This window comes from Plecotus auritus (assembly GCF_963455305.1).
Source record: "Plecotus auritus genome assembly, chromosome: 8".
Lineage (NCBI taxonomy): Eukaryota > Metazoa > Chordata > Mammalia > Chiroptera > Vespertilionidae > Plecotus > Plecotus auritus.
This window is the reverse complement of record NC_137782.1, coordinates 136870910-136886311: the sequence shown is the minus strand read 5'-3', so window position 1 is coordinate 136886311 and position 15402 is coordinate 136870910. Positions and strand designations below refer to the sequence as shown.

General features: G+C 38.4%; 1 protein-coding gene across 4 annotated transcripts in view; it reads right to left on the bottom strand.

Moving 5' to 3' along the window:
- The window catches only part of VPS54 (VPS54 subunit of GARP complex), a 126627-nt gene that overhangs the window by 68843 nt on the left and 42382 nt on the right, over positions 1-15402 (bottom strand). For all 4 annotated transcript variants that reach the window (XM_080685996.1, XM_080685998.1, XM_080685997.1 and 1 more), the window contains exons 5-7: positions 13553-13587; positions 10800-10931; positions 4752-5137 (exon numbers count right to left, since the gene is read on the bottom strand). In XM_080685996.1, coding sequence (XP_080542122.1) covers positions 4752-5137; positions 10800-10931; positions 13553-13587 — 553 coding nt within the window. The remainder of the gene's footprint in view (positions 1-4751; positions 5138-10799; positions 10932-13552; positions 13588-15402) is intronic.

The window sequence follows — 15402 nt, the reverse complement described above, 5'->3', positions numbered from 1 at the left end:
GTAATCAAAAATCTTCTAGGAAACAAAAGCCCAGGGCAGGACGGCTTCACAGGGGAGTTTTACCAAACATTCAAAGAAGAACTAAAACCTATCCTCTTCAGACTACTGCAAAAAATTCAAGAGGAATGAACACTTCCAAGCTCATTCTATGAAGCTAGCATTACCCTAATCCCAAAACCAGATAAAGACAACACAAAGAAAGAGAATTACAGGCCAATATCCCTCATGAACACAGATGCCAAAATCCTCAACAAAATTCTAGCAAATCAGATCCAGCCAGCATTACATCAGAAAGATCATACACCATGACCAAGTAGGATTTATCCCAGGGATGCAAGGATGGTACAATATTCGCAAATCAATAAACATGATACATCACATAAACAAATTGAGAGATAAAAATCACATAGTCAAATCAATTGATGCAGAAAAAGCATTTGACAAAAATCCAACACTCTTTCTTGATAAAAAACCTCAGCAAAGTGGGAATAGAGGGATCATACCTCAACATAATAAAAGCCTTATATGACAAACCTACAGCCAACATCATACTCAATGGGCAAAAACTAAAACCATTTTACCTAAGAACAGGAACAAGACAGAGATGCCCACTTTCATCACTCCTGTTCGACATAGTGCTAGCCATAGTGGTTAGACAGGAAGAAGAAATAAAAGGTATCCAAATTGGAAAAGAAGAAGTAAAACTGTCATTATTTGCAGATGATATGATACTGTACATAGAAAACCCTAAAGACTCCATCAAAAAATTATTAGACTTAATAAATGAATTCAGCAATGTAGCAGGATACAAAATTAATGCCCAGAAATCTATGGCATTCTTATACACCAATAGTGAAGTTACAGAAAGAGAGATTTAAAAAAACAATCCCATTTACCATTGCACCAAAAAAATTAAGATACCTAGGAATAAACTTAACTAAGGACGTAAAAGACTTGTACTCAGAAAACTACAGGACACTGAAAAAAGAGAAAGATATAAACAGATGGAAGAACATACCATGTTCATGGATTGGAAGAATCAACATCATTAAAATGTCCATATTACCCAAAGCAATCTGTAGATTGCTTTGCACTCCCCATTAAAATACCAACAGCATATTTCACAGACCTAGAACAAACTCTCCAAAAATTCATCCTACCTAATAAAAGAGTAATACGCAAATTGACCATCACTCCAACACACAAGATGGCTGCCCCCATGTGGTCAAAGATGGCTCCCCCCATGTGGACACAAGATGGCCGCCACAAGATGGCTAGCAGGGGAGGGCAGTTGGGAGGGACCAGGCCTGCAAGGGAGGGCAGTTGGGGGCGATCAAGCCTGCAGGGGAGGGCAGTTAGGGGTGACCAGGCTGGCAGAGGAGGGAAGTTGGGGGCGACTGGGCCTGCAGGAAAGGGCAGTTGGGGGGGACCCAGGCCTGCCAGGGAGAGCAGTTGGGGGGGACCAGGCCTGCAGGGGAGGGCAGTTAGGGGCAAACAGGCTGGCAGGGGAGGGCAGTTAGGGGTGACCAGGCCTGCAGGGGAGGGCAGTTAGGGGCAAACAGGCTGGCAGGGGAGCAGTTAGGCATTAATCAGGCTGGCAGGGAGTGGTTAGGGGTGATCAAGCTTGCAGGCAGAAGCAGTTAGGGGCAATCAGGAAGGCAGGCAGGCGAGCAGTTGGAAGCCAGCAGTCCTGGATTGTGAGAGGGATGTCTGACTGCCTATCAGGATCGGGCCTAAACGGGCAGTGGGACATCCCCTAGGGGTCCCAGACTGGAGAGGGTGCAGGCTGGGCTGAGGGACACACACACCCCGTGCACGAATTTCATGCACCAGGCCTCTAGTCTGGAATAAAAAAAGACCCCGAATAGCCACAGCAATCCTGAGAAAGAAGAAAAAAATAGGAGGGATCTCAATACCTAATATCAAGCTACATTACAAAGCCACTGTTCTCAAAACTGCCTATGTGTTTGCACAAGAACAAACAAACAGACCAATAGAATAGGATAGAGAACCCAGAAATCAACTCAAACCACTATGCTCAATTAATATTTGACAAAGGAGGCAAGAGCATATAATGGAGTCAAGACAGTTTCTTCAATAAATGGTGTTGGGAAAATTGGACAGATACATGCAAAAAAAAATGAAACTAGACCATCAACTTATACCATTCACAAAAATAAACTAAAAATGGATAAAGGACTTAAATGTAAGACGGGATACAATAAAAATCTTAGAGGAATCCACAGGCAGCAAAATCTCAGACATATGCCAAAGGAATTTCTTCACAGCTCCTAGGGCAATGGAAACTAAGGAGAAAATAAACAAATGGGACTACATCAAAATAAAAAGCTTCTGCACAGCAAAAGAAACCATCAACAAAACAACAAGAAAGCCCACTGCATGGGAGGACATATTTGCCAATGTTATCTCCGATGAAAGTTTAATTAGCGACATTTACAGGGAACTCATACAACTTAACAAAAGGAAGGTAAACAATCCAATCCAAAAAAATGGGCAACATACCTAAATAGATACTTTTCGAGAGAGGACATACAGAAGGCCAAGAGATATATGAAAACATGCTCAAAGTCACTAATCACCTGAGAGATGCAAATCAAAACGACAATGAGGTACCATCTCACACCTGTCAGAATGACTATCAAAAAATGGCAAGTGCTGGCGAGGATGCAGAGAAAAAGGAACCCTTGTGCACTGCTGATGGGAATGCAGACTGGTGCAGCCACTGTGGAGAACAGTATCGAGTTTCCTCAAGAAACTAAAAATGGAACTCCCATTTGACCCAGTGATCCCACTTCTAGGAATATATCCCAAGAAACTAGAAACACCAATCAGAAAGGATATATGCACCCCTATGTTCATATCGGCACAATTTACAATAGCTAAGATTTGGAAACAGCCTAAGTGCCCATCAGCAGATGAGTGGATTATAAAACTGTGGTACATTTACACAATGGAATACTACGCTGCTGTATTCCTACCATTTGCAACAGCATGGATGGATCTGGAGAGCATTATGCTAAGTGAAATAAGTCAGTTGGAGAAAGATAAATATCACATGATCTCACTCATTTGTGGAATATAATAAACAACATAAACTGATGAATAGAAACAGGTCCAGAGACAGAGAAGCATCAATCAGACCATCAAACCTCAGAGAGAAGCGGGGAAGCTGGGGGGAAAGGGGAGAGATCAACCAAAGTACTTGTATGCATGCATATAAACATAACCAATGGACACAGACACTAGGGGAGGTGAGGGCATGAGCGGGGGGGGGGGGGGGGGGGGGCAGGATGCACAATGTGGGGATAAGAACACATATGTAATACCTTAATCAATAAAGAAAAATAGGGGGGGGGAAGAATTTATAATTCAATAATAAACTTATTTTGAAGCTACATTTTCCAGAATATATTAAGTATATTTTAAGTTATAGAGCACATACTATCTAATAAAGAGGCAATATGCTAATTGACCCTCACACCATTGCAAAGATGGCGGAGCCCACAGCTAATAAGGAGGGAATATGCTAATTGACTGCCCCGCCTTCAAAGATGGCAGCGCCCACAGCCAATAAGGAGGAAATATGCTAATTGACTGCCCCACCCTCAAATATGGCAGCGCCAACAGCCAATAAGGAGGGAATATGCTAATTGACTGCCATGCCCTCAAAGATGGCGGCACCCACAGCCACAAGATGGCAGCACCCAGTCCCCTCAGCCCCGCCAGGGCCGCGCGCCTACCTCCAAAGTCCCGTAGTCCCCTCAGCTCCCCAGCCACCCAGGGCCGGCCCGAGGCGCAGGCAAGCCTCGGATAGCAGCTGCCCAGACGCCCAGGGCTGCCTGAGGCTCAGGTAACTAAGGCCGACCGAGGCTTGCACTGCCAGAAGTGGCAACAGCAGAGATGTGATGAGGCGTCACCTTCCCCTGATCGCCAGGTCACCTCCCGCCCCTGAGGGCTCCTGGACTGTTAGAGGGGGCAGGCGGGGCTGAGGGACCCGCCCCTCCAGTGCATGAATTTTCATGCACCAAGCCTCTAGTATCTTCCATAAAACTTCTTTGTAGTTACGCAGAAGTGTAAGGTTTGGATGGGTTTCCCAGCAAATAGAAACTTCCACAAGGACACTGCAAGCCTGCTTAACTGAATTAAATTTTGTGGCTTGCAATGGGTCTATCTATAAATTAAACATTTTGCCATGTTCTCATGTAAAATAACTAAAACGCTAACCTTAAAGGTATTTTCAAAATAAAAACAGAAAAAACTGGATCTTTTCCAACACCATGTGGAATTTTTTGTAATGTGATAAACAATGAAAATCAGAAATAAAATTTAATAATTATTAAATTAAAAATCTAGTCAAAAGCTTTAAAAAGGAACTTAATTTTAGATATATTGGTATTTCTTCTGCTACCTTGATACTATCTTGACAAAAAATTATTTCAGTATTTCCAAAACGTTATTTTCAAAGTTGTAATTGGCCTTTCATTTATTTCATCTACTAGAAAACGTAATTTCGCTTCTTCATCCAAATGTCCCTATAAATATTGATCCTTATGGGTTTTGTTTAAGCTAAGAATAAAATATCAGAATGATAACGTTGCTAAACAGATCAATCTAGAAGAAAAATAACCATGTAACTTTAAACATACATTTCTTCAGCTAACCTTACACACTAAAATTTATACTTTAAAATTTTCTAACATTATTTCTAATGGTTTACTTAACTGACATACCGGAAGCTGTGAATGCCCTGAAGTTCCTGCTGTAGAACCTCTTGCGTTGTTGATATTAAGTCCAATGCTCCAACAAATTCAGAAGCGGATAACAACACCTGTACTGTAGGTTGAGTCTGGTGTACAGTGGCCATTAACTTCAGTTTATTGTACACTTTAACACAGTTATTTCTGCTAAGAGCCAGTCTTAAAATGTGTAGTGATCCTTCACACATTACTTTATCAATCTGTGCAATTTTATCTCGAAGCATTTTTACAGCCTGGGAAGTTTTCTTGAGGTAGTCCTGCAATTCGTGTTGAGAGGTCATTGCATGAAAAAATGCTTCTGAACGTAGAGAGATCTGGTGAGCAATGTTTACTTCCACAATATCCAGGTAATGGCTCAGCTTGAGAGGGAAGGAGAAAAAAATCATGGAGTATTATAAGTATACCTTCCTTGACTATCCAAATACTTCCTGAAAATGATACAAGATTTCTACATGTATTTTAATCCCCTTGGGTGAACTGTTTGCTTATGGGATCCTTGGTATTAGACATAACAAAATGGAAGAGAGATAAAGATATAGCCCAAAGATTAATAAAATGTATACAACAGCGTAGAAGAAGGTGATTTACTGCCCTTCAAACACTAACCTCTTTCTAAAAAGTAAAAGTACATCACAGTCATCTCAGATTATAACCTAGTTTCACAAATTCGAAGATCTGAGAGAGAATGAGCTCCTTAAACCCCAGACATCATTTTCATCATTAATATACAAATCACTTACCTGACTAAAAGATGATTATAGTTAATATTTACTGACCTCCTCCTTCTATGTACCAGACACTGATATATTATTTACATCATTTTCTAATTTTAACAAGCTTGTAATAAAATGTATTATTATTCTCATTTTACAGATGAGGAAACTGAGGCTCAGAGGCATTACATTGCTTGAATAGTCATGTGGTTAGTGAGTGGCAGAACTAAAATTTGAACCCAGGTCTGTCTGACTCAAAAGCTAAAGTTGTTTATACTATATACCATGCTGCTTTGAAATGCTAAAGAACTCATAAAAGACCGATTGGTGGTCCAGTCACAAATTATAAAAAGTACTAAAATTTATTTGGATCTTTTTTTCAAGGCTGCTCATTTCACACCTCAAAAATTATTAGCAATTTGTAATACTCAGTTTATTTCCAATGTATTTTCTTCTTAAAAGGTTAACAAATACCTTAAATAATTAATTTATATATATTTTTATAACACTACCAAGATGAATTCCTAGATTAACACAGAAATTGTTACTCTAAAAAAATTAGAAAAATTAAAAATGTTTTCTAATTTCAAATATGGACTCCTAAAACTTGAGTTGTCTTTTCTTCCTTTCTAACTGCATATGCCTTTCCATTTCTCTCCCACTTTCTCACTTGTAGGTTCTTCAACCTATAGCAAAAATTTAAGCATTATTTCTGAACATCTCAGGAGAATTCATAGCGTTAAAGGGTTAATGAACTTTCAACACTTAGGACTCTTAAGACTGGAGGAGATATTTGGTCACCTAGCCTGTATCTTTAATACCATGCAGGATCACAATATCTTCAATAAGGCTCCTTCAGTAATCCTATCTAATAAAAGAGTAATATGCAAATTGACCATCACTCCAAGACACAAGATGGCTGCCCCCATGTGGTCAAAGATGGCTGCCCCCATGTGGACACAAGATGGCCACCACAAGATGGCCTGCAGGGGAGGGCAGTTGTGGGCAGTTAGAGGTGACCAGGCCGGCAGAGGAGGGCAGTTGGGGGAGACTAGGCCAGCAAGGGAGGGCAGCTGGGGGGGACCCAGTCCTGCAGGGGAGGGCAGTTGTGGGCAATCAGGCAAGCCGGGAGGGCAGTTAGGGGTGACCGGCTGGCAGAGGAGGGCAGTTGGGGGAGACCAGGTCAGCAGGGGAGGGCAGTTGGGGGGGGACCAGGACTGCAGGGGAGACAGTTAGGGGGGGCAGGCCTGCAGGGGAGAGCAGCTGGGAGGGACCAGGCCTGCAGGGGAGGGCAGTTGGGGGGGAACCAGGCCTGCAGGGGAGGGCAGTTATGGGCAATCAGGCCAGCAGGGAGGGCACTTCAAGGTGACTGGGCCAGCAGAGGAGGGCAATTAGGGATGACCAGGCCAGCAGGGGAGGGCAGTTAGGGGCAATCGGGCCAGCCGGGGAGCAGTTAGGCATCAATCAGGCTGGCAGGGAAGTGGTTAGGGGGCGATCAGGCTGGCAGGCAGAAGCGGTTAGGGGCAATCAGGCAGAGGCAGGCGAGTGGTTGGGAGCCAGCAGTCCTGGATTGTGAGAGGGTGGTCAGACATCCCTCAAGGGGTCCCAGATTGGAGAGGGTGCAGGCTGGGCTGAGGAACACCCCCCCACCCCATGCACAAATTTCGTGCACTGGGCCTCTAGTTTATTATAATACTAGAGGCCCAATGCACAAAATTCATGCAAGAGTAGGCCTTCCTTCCCTCAGCTGCCAGCACCAACTTCCCTCTGGCACCTGTGACCGGGCTTCCCTTGCAGCCATGGCGTCTGGAAGGGCATCTAGAAGGATGTCCGGTCTAATTAGCATATTACGCTTTTATTACCAGGTGTACCGGTTAATAATTCGGATTGTGTAATCAAAGAAAACACGATAATTTCAAAAGAAACATCGAAAGTGCTTTATTAAAGTAATGTTCATCGCTAGCTACACATTTACCCCATCTTTCAGGTAATTTGTGGATACCATCCAAAAGAACTTTTCTTGTTTTGAGGCAGATGATTCAGAGACCCAATTTTCCACTTCTTCACATGTTTTGAAGTGCTGCTCAGAAAGTGTGTGTGCCATCGATTGGAACTGAATGTAATCTGAAGGAGCAAGGTCTGGTGAATATGGCAGGTGGGTTAATACTTCCCAGGCAAGATCTTTTAACATGTCTTTAACTGGTTTTGAAGTGTGTAATGGTGCATTATCATGAAGCAAGATTACTTTGCCATGTCTTCTGGCCCATTCTGGTTGTTTCATGATCAAAGTGTGGTTCAAATTGATTATTTGTGGTCGATAGTGATCAGTATTAGCGGTTTCACCTGGTTTTAGATGCTCATAATACCACACCTTCCTGATCCCACCAAATACAGAGCATTGTCTTCTTTCCAAAGCAATTTGGCCTTGCAGTTGATGTTGATGGTTGACCTGGATCAACCATGATTTTGTGCATTTGGGATTCTCAAAATAAATCCACTTTTCATTGCCAGTCACAATTTGATGTATAAAAGGCTCTCTCTTTCACGCTGCTGAAGCAACATTTTACTGATGACTTTTTGGCTTTCCATTTGTCTTTCGTTCAGTTGATGTGACATCCATTTTCCTTCCTTTAAAATCTTTCCCATTGCTTGTAAATGATCGGAAATTGTTTGCTGAGCAACGTATAATCTTTCTGCAAGTTGTTTTTGAGTTTGACATGCATCTTCATCCAATAATGCTTGTAATTGTTGGTCTTCAAACTTTTTTGGTTGACCTGGACATTCTTTGCCTTTCACATCGAAATCATCACTTTCAAAGCGTTTAAGCCAGCATTCACAAGTATCTTGAGATGGAGCATGTTCACCATAAGCTTCCCGAAGTATTCAGCAGCACTTTTCTTCAAAATAAAGTAATGAATTATAACTTCCCGCAAATGCTCTTTTTTTGGTATGAAATTTGACATTTTTAAGTGTAAAAATATCTATGATGTTAACACCTACAGCAGATTTGACATATGAAGTTTTGAAGCTTGCTGTCAATACAACAAAATAGCATACATATCAAATCGCATATATATATCACCATGTGTAATTCCATCTATTGAAAAAATCCGCATTATTAACCAGTACACCTGGTATAGATAAAATAGGTTACAAACAAGAAATTTTCCCACAGTTGAAGTTTCTTGCATTTATGCCCTTCTACTACTGTTCTTTTCATCTTCAATACAGCTGGTTCACTTATTTACCTAAAAAGCATTACTGGAGACAAAGGCACTAAAGTACACTGCAAGCTAAAATGGACTCAATTTTCAGAACAGTAAATGGAGCATGGGCAACTCCTTTAGGACAGTTTGTATGCTGCTGCCAGTCTGTGACAAAACAATGAACTTCACTAGAAAGTAAATCAACTATATCACTAAGCCCATTGCATTATTTAAAAAAAAACAACAAAAAACTTGCTTAATGAAGGAAGCAGTGCAATAATTTACATTCTACTGCAAACGCCTTATCTCATTGCAGGCCAGCAAACTTCTCTGACCCTGGTTGTAGCATACCCTCTCTTTAAAGCTACTAACAAGATAAAACAGCTGATGTCAATCATAAAGTGAGTTTGAAACTGCTCTCTTAGAAGTCTGTCTTCCATTAATTTTCTAAGAACAGAGCAGAATGAAAAGGAGTCAGAATATAAATGTAACAAACCTGATTTTGCAACTTAGCAAAAAAAAAAATTCCATTACTTTAGTCACTTTAAGCATTTAGCATGAGAAAATTGTTTCATTTGAATTTCAAAGATTTCAACAACTTATCAATATTCCACTGACCTACTCTTTTCAAAAGGGATATTTTCATAATTCATTTCTTATTAAAATTCTTTAAAGAGAACAATTTTTAAAGTATTCCTAAAAATATTTATATAATCAACGAGGTTTTTATTAGCCTTTGTTGTTTTTTTAAGGTTTTATTTTATCAGGATACATACTTGGAATGTGAAAAAGTGGTCTGGAGTAAGCCTATGTCCATAAATAAACCCATCAGATTTATGAATCTGTTCTTACTCAAGGAAAATCTTTGTAGGTAAAAATATTGCCAAAGCAAAAAGTTAAATATTTTTTCATTTTTAAATCATTTTTATTTTTCAATTACAGTTGGCATACATTTTATTAGTTGCAGGTGTATACCCCAGTGATTAGTCATTATGTAATTTACTAAGTGATCATCCCAATAAAACTGTAAGAAAAGTCATGATTCTTTTCCTACATTTCCTCTTTTATCCTCCTCAAGTTAGTCCTTTCTTCAATTACTGAGGACTGAACCTAATTTATTGAATCATCTTCCTGGAGAAGCTTTCATACTGCCAAGAGATGTCACTAGACTATAACAAAATGCTTTCTTTTCAGTTTAAGAACCACAGTCAGTTTTAGGAAAGCTCTAAACTGAGTGCAAAAACAAACAAACAAACAACACAGATATCAAAGGTCTTTACATTTTTGATATGTGAGTTAAGATATTTTTAAAGTTCTACATTTAAAATGATGTTCAAGATGTTGGTTTCTGAAATATAGAACACTGTAAAAAAATTAAAAACTGCTGAGTAATAATATGCGAAAGACTAGGCTTTGTAAAGCTAAAAACATTTAGAAATATTGATATGATGGTTTTGCTTTAAAATAATAATCCTTACTCCCCGGCAGGGTGGCTCAGTGGATGAGTGTAGAACATGAACTAAGAGATGACGGGTTTGATTTCTGGTCTGGGCACATGTCTGGGTTGCAGGCTCCATCCCCAGTAGGGGGTGTAAAGTTGACAGCCGATTGATGTTTCTCTCTCATCGATGTTTCTATCTCTCTATCTCTCCCTCTCTCTAAAATCAATAAAAACATATTTAAAATAATAATAATAACCCTTACTGTGTAAATGAGGACAAATAGTGCCTCAGGAAAAGCTGATTTTTTGTGTTTTAAATCATACAGAATATAAAATTGGCAATATATTGCTCGGGATAAGTGTAAAGCAATTATAATTATGTATGTTATCTATATATCCTTTCGACTGAAATTCTATCAACTGCTGTTTCAAATAACAAGCACTCAAACAATAAGCTTTTTTTTTCACCAGAACAACTTATATTCCACTGAATCAAAATACTATTACTTTTTCAGTAAATATTCGAAGGCTTATAATTATCAATAACAACAAAATGATATTAAAATAATGCTTACTAAGTAACTAAATCTGAACCCATGCCAAGTAGCACCACTTAACTAGAATAAAATTTTCTACATGAAAAAAGTAAAAAAGAAAATACCTTTTCTTGTAGCAACTTTGAGGAAGCTGCATCACGATTTCCTTTTCCACCAGCAGTATTAAAATGAGACCATGGTAAAACTGAATTAAAAGTTAAAGAATCGTCCAAGGCAAAATCTGGTTTCATAAAAATCTATCAAAAAAATTCATTTCTCTCGATTAGAAAAACATATTCTTTACATTCATTATCTCTTCTAAAATCATAGATCATTAAACAATAATTAATTTGGATCTCAAGCATAAACTGCAAAAGCAAGTGATAACATGTTATTTACATAAAATCTATAGAAAAATGTACAAGTAAAGTCTCATCTAGGTAAACATGCTCATGAAAGATAGAAAAATGTTTTTTGCCTTAACCAATGGATGTGTGGAAGGCCGCCTGCCCTGTTTATCGGAATTCGACTTAGGGGAGTGTTAAGATGGCGCCCCTAATTATTCCTTGACCTTTCCAAGCAAGTCTGTGCATATGCAGATCCCCGGGGTGTTTACTGGAATCCTTATGCTTAAGCCCTGGATGCCCTTGCCTAGAGTACAATGTAAACATGTGTCCTCACAAGATTACTCATCCTACTGATTGCATCTAAAGATAAAAATTCCAATAAAGGCCTAACAAGGCAGGCAATAGAGGTTGCCCTGGCCACTAAAGCCAGGGGCCCCTTAGCCCTCTCTTTCACTGTCAAACTATGTCTGAGTAATCTGTTCAACCGTCGTTCAGGGGCTGCTGGTCAGCCCCGGCAAATGGAGATGATCATTCCATTACAACTTGATCAAATGCACTAATGTACTCCCACTGAGCACATACCAAAGGGAGGTAGAGTGTGTGTGTGTTTTAAATGCCATCAATTTCTCTATACTTATATTTCTACTTTCTCCTAAAATTTCTTTCAAAATTGTTTTTTAGATTGGACATACACTAAAATTTAAAATCATAACAAATTCTATTTTATGAAAAGCCAACTCCTTTTCTCTTACATATCACATCCATCTGAGTACTAAGTAGTATTCATTATACTTCCTAAATATTGCTTGAATCCCTTCAGTCCTCTATCTCCACAGCATTTCATCAATGCAGCTCTTCATTATCTCTGGATTACAGTAAATGGACACTTAATGATGTCCTTCCCTGATCTATCCACTATATTGCTGTTAGATATCCCTTTAAAATGCAAGTATAACTGAATTAACTTCTCTGTTTAAATCTCTTAATAGAGTCCCATGACCCACAGACCAAGCTTTTTAGAATGGCATTGAGTCCTTTAACTTTTGGACCCACTTACCTCTTTTTACCTTGCCACTATTTACAAGTTAAATTTGAGCAGTATTCAACTATCTTCCATATCCTCTTATGCTTAAGTATACATGTATTTTTGGCCTAGAATGCTCTTGCCTATCTTCCTAGAGAATTCAATCCAATCAAAGGGGCAAACATGTCCCTGTGTATGACACAGAGATTAATCACCCCATCTCTGAACACAAATATACCATGCACACTTATTTATCTCTATATCTCTACTTCACCAAAAATTATTTGCTTAATTTATATATATATATATATATATATATATGTATATATATATATATATATATATATATCTCCTCCTGGAATATGTTCCTCTAAGATTGGATTTATAATTATTATTCTTTGTATCCCCATAAGGCAAAAAACATGCTTTAATCATTAATTAAATGATTAATTTAATCATTAATTTCTATATTTTATTCATTAATTTCTATATTTTATTCTACTTACTGATTCATTTTATCTTTATGCAAAAATTGTTATGAATGTGATAGGGAAAATCTAGGGACATGAGTATATTTTCTAGTCACTGCTTTAATATTATTGAAAGCATTGATTCATTCAATAAGTATTTACTGGTTGTCTAACTCTTATACTAGGCACTAAGAGAAAACAAAAATAAATTATTACAGAGGTACTAATCTCAACGATCTTTAGTGCAAGGCATATGATAAAATATATACATAAGTATCTTATAAGAGGAAGAATGACAAATACTTTGAAAGGGAAGGCTGGGATCTAGATAAAATGCTATGCAAATTCAGCAAAGGGGCAAATTATCTTCAGTTGGGGAGAAATGTATTCATGTAAACTTGCCAGTTAAGCAAAAGAATGTAAAGGATTAGATATAGGGAGATGATGGAAAGTCTCTGTCTGGGTTCAGGAGCAGTTTAAGAATGGAGTCAACAAAAGAGTCTGACTGAAGTAAAAGATGTGTAAAGATTAGGAGGCAAAAGTTAAGAGTGTAACTACGAATAAAAATGAATAATTAAGGACCTTAAATTACAGGGTTTGAATTTTATTTTATAGGAATCAAAGAATTTTAAAAACGACTGCCCTCTCCTTTTTGTTTCTGTCTATCTCTTCTCACCCTAAAGAGCAATTACCACAGACTCCTTTGAGAATCTGATGAATGCAATGGATTCTTTTCCCAGAAAAAAAACCTCATCTATTACACATTTCTACAAATGTTTTCTTCTAAAGGAAATGTCTTTTAATAATTTGAAGGGAGAGTAAGATCAACAAAATTCTTCTTTGAGAATGGAGAGACTTAAACATATTTGTAAGTTTTGATGATGAAGAGATTGATGATGAAAAAGAGAGATGTAACAAAGTTACAGAAGAGGCAAAGTGATCTAAGTGTCAGAAAACAGCTAAATGAAAGCTTCTTAAAGGCAAAATTAAAGATCAAATATTAAAAAGCAGTATTCTCATTTTTTAAGCTTTGTTACCTTAGGTACTTGCTCCAGATCTGTCCTGGATTTATCTATTAAAAAAAGGGGGAGGGGGAAGGAGAACTTGATTTTTTAAACTTGTTTTCATTTTACTTCCATAAAATATACTTTGACAAGATTCAATACTATACTAAGTCACAGCCAAATAATCACATAAGTTTCTTTGTTCAACAAGTATTTATTTAGCACCTCCTGCATCCCTAATAGTATACAAAGCACTGAATACGGCATATGTGCAAATAATTTTAATCAACTGTATACTAGCAATAAAACAACTTAATAAATTTTAAGTAAGAATGATTAGTCTACAATGAATCAGTCTGTAATGATTAGCTACACAGAAAGTTAATCTTACCATGTTTTGGTGAGATTAAGTTTGGCATGCTATGTAGTTTTAAGAATGAATTAAATTCTAAAATAGGAATACTGTTTTTTAATTCTTCAAAATATCCACCATCCCTTCCAGAATTTCTTCTGATCAAAGATATTTTAAAATATATTAATTTTCTCCTTATACATTTTAGTTTGTATCATCTACAAATTTATCTGTGCCCATCTGGTGTGGCTCAGTAGTTGAGCGTTGACCCATGAACCAAGAGGTCCCTGGTTGGATTCCTAGTCAGAGCACATGCCCGGGTTGCAGGTGGCAGGCTTGATCCCCAGTGGGGGGCATGTAGGAGGCAGCCAATTGATGTGTCTCTCTCATGGATGTTTCTATCTCTCTATCTCTCTCCTTTCTGCTCTCTCTAAAATTGATAAAATGAAATAAAAATTATCTGTAATTGAACCTATTTTACCTTCATCTCACCAGTAAGACCTCAGGCAAGATACCCTCCTTTCCAAAAGTAACCCATTCCCTCCTGCCTCTTCTGTGAGCTTACTTCAATTACCCTGCCTCTCTCTGGATCTTCAACATCTTTCTCCTTCTAAGAGCATTTTCCTCTCTGCATATAAACGTGTTTCATTAAAAAAAGAGAGAGAGGGGAGGAGAAGGGAGGGGAAAGTAGGAGTAGGGGGAGAGGAATGGAGAGGAGAGAAAGAAATGGATAAAACATAGGGCCCAGACTAGATTGAGGCAAGGGAACCTTGGGTGCAAAATTTTAAAAAGCACTCACTTTCAGGATTATGTAAATGCCTCTCTTGCCTCATCTAGTCCTGGCCCTGCAAAAACATTCTTCCACTCTATTCCCTCTGTAGTCAATATCCTATATCTCAAATCTTCAAGTTACATACACACTGTCCATTTCTTTCTCTTGTACTCACACTTTAATATATAGTGTTGAGGTTTCTGTAACCACAACTCTAATTTAAATGCTCTCCCTAAGATCTCCTAAATTGCTTAATCCATGAAGACTTCTCAGTATGCAAACTGAAGTACTGTGACAATGTAGACTAATTATTCTCACTTCTTTGAAATTATCAAAGGTGGAACTCTCTCTTGGTTGACTCTCTTATCTCTCTACTTCTTTATAGTCTCCTTCACAAGTGCCTAATTTTCTATCTGCCCCTTAAATGTGACAGCTTCCTAGTGTTCTATTATCAGTTATTTTCTTCCCACTATTCACATCCTTCCTGGGTTATCCCATCCATGCCCTTGGATTCAACTACCATGATACTGTCTAGCATATTGTCTATGATAGTGTCTACTATACCTACATCTCCAGCCCAGATCTCTTTCCTGAGCTCCCAGTTACTTACCAAACATGTTTGCAAAACTGCAATTAAACCAGCCTCTAGCTCCTCCAGAATTTCTCCTCTTATATTGGCTATCTCACTGAATTGCACCTCACCTAGCCAGCTGCCCAAGCAAGAAACTGGGGAGTCATCCTTGAATCAACTTGTCCCAT